The sequence below is a fragment of the Anarhichas minor genome, unplaced genomic scaffold (assembly GCF_050575085.1).
Source record: "Anarhichas minor isolate MPS153535 unplaced genomic scaffold, ASM5057508v1 ptg000136l, whole genome shotgun sequence".
Taxonomy (NCBI): Eukaryota; Metazoa; Chordata; class Actinopteri; order Perciformes; family Anarhichadidae; genus Anarhichas; species Anarhichas minor.
The window spans coordinates 371,501-377,500 of record NW_027466582.1 but is presented as its reverse complement, the minus strand read 5'-3'; the positions used below and the strand labels follow the sequence as shown (position 1 = coordinate 377,500).

The window sequence follows — 6,000 nt, the reverse complement described above, 5'->3', positions numbered from 1 at the left end:
CAGGAAACAACATCGGTCACATGACGTTCAGAAGATGTTTACATAAAAGGGATCTCTTTTATTTTGTTAACGCAGGTTTTATGCTTTTAATTCTGTGTTCTTTGAATTGTTGTGGTGCAGATTTCACTCTTCTTGTTCCTTTGTAACATGGCTGTGAGAGGCTTTAATAAAGTTTACTGTTATTGTTTACGTTAGCTGGAGGTGTGCATGCCTTAGTAATGCAGATGTGACACATGGATTGGATCAGACCCACTTTACACCTGATACCAACATGTGATCTGCATCTGGATCTCTTTTATTTTGAAAGCCTTTTAAAGCCTGTCATTAATGCAGCTTTTATATTTCCACCACGTTTATGTATTTATTTTAATCAGTGAACTTTTATGAGTTGGGTTTCATGTATTTGTGGTGCAGCTTTGTTTAAATAAAAAGCATTATCAAAGCAGACATTGATTGGATCAGAGCACATGTTCCGCCACAATTTACACCTGATTTTAACATCGAACTCGTCAACAAACGTGACATCTGGCAGGTTGTGAATCCCTTCTGTGAGAGAGGACGTGCTAACTTCTGCTAGCACTCGTAGCTAGCTGAAGTTGGTGAAGAGATCTTTCCAGCTGCTGGAGAGGATTTAGTTTCTTCTTACATCTGGATGAACGTGATCATCATTGTGATCTCTGTCTCTAACAACGTAGCCAACGTCCTGACCCTCAGTGAAGCGGTCTGATGACTCCACCCACCTAATCTGCATACTGAGATGTGATCACAGTGCAAACAGTCTGTTATCAGATGTGATTAAGCAGAAACAGATCACATGTTAAAATCTCTAAACCCGCTTTCCCCTCTGGACAGAAAACCCACCAACATCTGGATTCTATCTTCAGTGTAGAATCAATATAAAGAGGAAGTGACCACCGTAACATTTCTACTGACTACCAACGACCAGAAATGAGTTTATCTATTTCAGCCAGACGGAAACCTCCGGTTCTTTAAATGAAGCCAAAGCTTCATGTGTTAAAGCTGCATTCTCTCTAATGTCCACCAGGGGGCGACTCCTCTGGTTGTATAGAAGTCTATGAGAAAATTTACCTCAGTAAACATTGTAAACATGAGTTTATGGTCTCAATCTCTAGTTTCAAGTCTTCTTCAATACAGCATGATGTTCATTTAGTACATTATGGTCCATTTAGAGTCACACAGACCATAAAGCAGGGGATGCTTTAGGGCGGGGCTACACGGTGATTGACAGGTCTCTACCAGAGACGTATACGGCGTCTCTACGTCACTCCTCCTCAGTCCAGATGTGGTCACTTCCTGTTCACTGGTTGCCAAAAAACAAGATGGCGACGGCCAAAACGCAGAACTCAAGGCTTCAAAATATCCACAAATCAATGATCTACGTCCACTTCTTATATTCATTAATCCAAATCTCTTCCTGTAAATATCTACACCAGTTCTCCCAAACCAGCCCCTGATCTGTAAGTACAGCTGCTAAACACACATCCTTGAGGACAGCAGTCGTCTTCCTCACAGAGACAACGTTCCTGTTTGACTGGACGTCACAGATGGAAATCCAAACTGTGGATCAGAGAGCTTCACAGAATCGGAGCTCTCAGGTCTTCTCGGTATCCGTCTCTCCCTCAGACATGAAGGAATGTGGGTCTCCGCCACAGAAAAACTCCCCGCCTTGTAAATTCTCCTCATAATAAATGGCCTAATAATCCCTGCGCAGCCATGCTGAGGCATGATGGGATTTATGTCTAGCTGCTGAAAAAGGCATCGTGGGGAGTGCGTGTGTGTGTGTGTGTGTTCAGACTCACAGCTTCTCCTGGAATCGACAGGCCACTGGGTCCTTGAGGGCCGGGTAGACCCATGGGCCCCGGTGGTCCGTTATCTCCACGAGGGCCGATCGGCCCCTGTAGAAATGAAACGAGGAGTCAGATATGAGAACGTTTGGAATGCGCCGCTCTGATTCTGAGACTTTTTACAACCCGTGGAAAAGAGGAATGCTGCTGCGCCGATGATCGAAACGAGCCTCCCCTTCATATCAGGGGAGGAAAGACGTCGTGTGAGTGGAATCAGATGCGATCGCCGTCTTCAGAGCTCTTCGTACTTTTAACAATGTGTTGTTTTTCATGGAGGAGCTGATCGCTGATCCAGCTCAGAGCCAACTGTCATGGGTTTCTTCTTCAGTCGTGATGTTTAAAAAAAAAAGGTAAAAAAAAGGTACTCACAACAGAACCGGCCTCTCCTCTTTCTCCTCGGGGACCTTTGCTGCCGGGGGCACCCTGAGGAGGACCAACATGAGTCATGTTAGCACAACAAAGACCAGACCAGACTGTCACAGATCATCATCACAAGAGCAGTCAACAGGTTCTGATGGTGTTTTTAGGGAACGTCGTGGTGCAGCCACTGAGCAGGTCCCGTCTCACTGATGTTCTGGGTGAAACTCTTGTCTCCAGCTGTCCACGTATGAGGACAGAAGGACTTCAGAGTCTTCAAAGATGCTCGTTCAGCATGTTTTTACGTTAGCAGGGAGGAGAGTCACGGAGTCTTTAGGGGTCAAAGCTTAGAGGACTTTTTATAACGTCCGTTAGTCTGCTTCATCAGGACCGTGTGTGACAAGTTTCCATTCAGCTTCAACATGTTTATTAATCTCATATTCAGACTTGTGTTTTCAGTGAGAGGCTGTTTAGAAAGTAAGGACGGTGATAATGTTTATTATTGTCTTTAAATCCCTTAATAAAGGATCAATACATAATGAGTAACATGAATAAGAGCAGACTCGTCCTTATCTAGAGGTCGTCCTTGGTTTGTGGAGCAGCAGGTAAGAAGTAGAAGATTAGTAGCAGAAAGTCTGTATGAACCAGCACACGTCTGTAAATATCAGATGCAGATCATATTTGTGACTCGACTCTCACCACTGGTCCCTGAGACCCCGACGGTCCGGTGCCCGCTGACGTACAGCTGCAGGAGTTTGGAAGAGACGGACACTTCAGCTCGTCTCTCTGTGGAAGAAGCAAACGGTCACACGGTCACAAACAAAACAGGACGATGGAGACTCAGAGAGTCCCGAGGCAAACAGCTGAAGGCCGACGAGCAGAACCAATCGGTGGGCTCGGTGACAGCAGCAGCCCGTGTGATCCTTTATGTTGAGACGGTGAAATTCATCTTTAGTGAAGGAACATAAAAAACCTCAAAGAGACGGTTTGGGAATCTGAAAATACTCCCCGAGAGAGAAGAGAAGAGACGGATACTTTAATCAAGTTAGACAGATAATAACAATAATAATCATATCCGTTAACAGGACTCGGTTCAAATAAATATCTACAGATGTCACTTAAATCTGCTGCTTTCAACATGAGCAGAGGAACCGATCCAGAAGAAGGCCGATGACATCGCTGCTTATCAAAGTGATTGCATGGAGAGACTCTGACGGATGATCTAAAGCTATCGAGTCCACGTTCTGGGACCGAGTCCTCACAAAGCGACGGCTGCTACGACCTCCATCGTCTACGGTCCAGCTAATCAGAACACAACGTGCAGGACCCAGCGGCTCACGGTGACGTCACCAAGATCAATGATTCCAACGATCAATCAACTCGTTAAGTCTCTCCTCAGAGGGAGACTTTACTGCTTCCAGCTTATTCTTTTTAATATCTACCCTGAACTCTGGTAATTTTATTGTTTAACTTTCAGAGAAAATTAAACAATAAATAGACTAAAATGACTCTCTGTTAACAAAAGTCATGAATGACGCGTGTATCCGCCCCGTGATTCAGATCCACTTCTACATTTCATGGGTTCTTCTTTGTCTCACGCTTCAGGTCAGCAGTTGTTCTGTAATCCTGCTGAGTTAGCAGATTAATAATGACCTAATGTTCAAACCTTTACATTACAGAGCGAGATGATTGAAAGACACAGAAATACTAAATACATGTCCATACTTTTGCATTGAAACTATTCAGTTTGAGACGGTTGCATCACTTTTTCAAGTGAATGTAAAGCTTCCTCTGGTAAATGGTTACAGTGTCTGGGGCTTTTATTGTGAAAGGTAAGAACAGAAGGAGTGGATCTGGTCCGCGCTGAGGAGTAATAAACTAATAAAGAATCAGATTGCAACCAGGACTCATATCTCCGTGTTCAGGAAACATTGAGACAGAAAACACAAAGGTTACTTTGTTGTTGCAAAGTTTAGTTATATTTGACTTTATTGCAATTCTTCTGTTCTATATTCTGTATGTAACGAGCATTAATTGAGTTAATTGGCTGGTCGTGCTCTTCAAATCAAACCATAACGTGGTGTTTAGTGCACGACAAAAGAAGCAACGTATTTCAGTCGAGTTTCGTTTGAAAGAAGCCGTCAGCTTTATTCTTCCATCGAAACAAACACGTTAGCTTTGAGCTTTAGCGCTACTGAGACGAGGTGTTTCTGGGTAATGTAGTCTATATCTTTAGACACTTCAGCAACAGCACTGGACAGAGAAAAAGACGACTGATCGTTCAGAGAATAATCTCAATTTAGTTCGTAAATTTTACATGAAATGTGAATTTAATGAAATTAAAGCTTGTAAAATAGTGACACAAGCTTGTTTTTCGGGTTCTCCACTGAACCTCTGGATCTCATTACTTCATATTATCTGATGTTCACTTCCTCTCTGAATTATTTCCCCGCTGAGTTTGGATCCTTTAATAATTGTCAGCAGGAGAACACAATCAAGCAGCTGTCTCTAATTATAGATAATGATAGATAATAATAGAATAATCCAGCCGTTGAATCCTTTTCAAAACTCTTTTGGACGGCCGACTAGCAGGTTTGTTGAGATCTCTGCGGGGACACGAGTGAGAAAGACCAGAAGAAGAACAGTCTGCTCTGTGAGCCTTCTAGAAAATCTCACCCAAATATCTAACGATCAAATGTTCGTTAGATATAAAAGGACATCCGTCACCTCATGAGCAGAGGTGGAACATTCATTCAAGTTCGAATACTTAAGTACACTTTTGTGTTACTTGTGTTGTACTTAAGTATTTTCATTTCATGTTACTTTGTACTTTTACTTCACTGTATTTCACAGGGAAATATTGTGATTTCTGCACTACATTTGTTATTATTATTTATTATTATTACATTTAAGAATCGTGTTTTCGTTAGAATGAGCTCTTCATATCTACAAGGAGGCGGAGTCCGCCGTGTCTCTACAGTAGCCCAGAGGGGACAAACCAAACCCCGACTCCAGAGAGAGACTTTCACGTTTTTCTTTACCTCAAGGCCACCGTAGTTTTTCTACACGCTTATGAAACCATGGTAACGTGAGCGTTAAACTCTGGTACCACCAGCCGCCAGCTGACTCTTCTGAAGGCGTGTTATTATGGTCTGGATGTCCTCTGAGTGAGCCTAACGGGGTTGGCGGCTCATGTTACCTCAGCGTGAACGATGTTCAGTTGGTTTTAATCTGCAGCCTCAGCACTAAATTATAAAAATTATAAAAGTAAATATATGAATGCAGGTTTAATCAAACCACCATTTAAGCAAATTAAATATTAAAATAATTATATTCAAATGATATATTAAAAACCGAAGGATGAGGGAATCTGCACACATCAGCTGAAGTGATGCTAAACTGGAGCCTCAACAGACTCAAGTGACACGTTTTAAAGCTTTTTAATGAAATGCAGCAACAAACACTTTTGACATAAATCAGGTTTCACTACGATGAGGCTTCATGTTGACGCGTTAGACGCTGCAGATCTAAATCAGTTGTTAAGCTGTGGCTCATAAACTGCAACAGGTCATTTAGTTTATCTGTATCTTTGTGTTTATCGTCACGTAAATAGTTAAACTGAATTGATCTTATTAGCTTCTCCAAGTATTGAAGTTAAGCTCAGAACAGTTTACTGTAACAGACGGGAAAGACGGCAGAAACAACCTAAGTCACACTCAGATTGTAAAGAAATCCACACGCCACGTTGTGTTGAATGAACCTCAGCAGCTTTAACATG

At 42.4% G+C, this 6,000-nt stretch overlaps 1 protein-coding gene across 1 annotated transcript in view; it reads right to left on the bottom strand.

The window, feature by feature from the left end:
- The window catches only part of col12a1b (collagen, type XII, alpha 1b), a 111,180-nt gene that overhangs the window by 11,846 nt on the left and 93,334 nt on the right, over positions 1-6,000 (bottom strand). The window contains exons 53-55 of the mRNA XM_076083963.1: positions 2,922-3,008; positions 2,235-2,288; positions 1,821-1,916 (exon numbers count right to left, since the gene is read on the bottom strand). Of these exons, the coding sequence (XP_075940078.1) occupies positions 1,821-1,916; positions 2,235-2,288; positions 2,922-3,008 (237 nt within the window). The remainder of the gene's footprint in view (positions 1-1,820; positions 1,917-2,234; positions 2,289-2,921; positions 3,009-6,000) is intronic.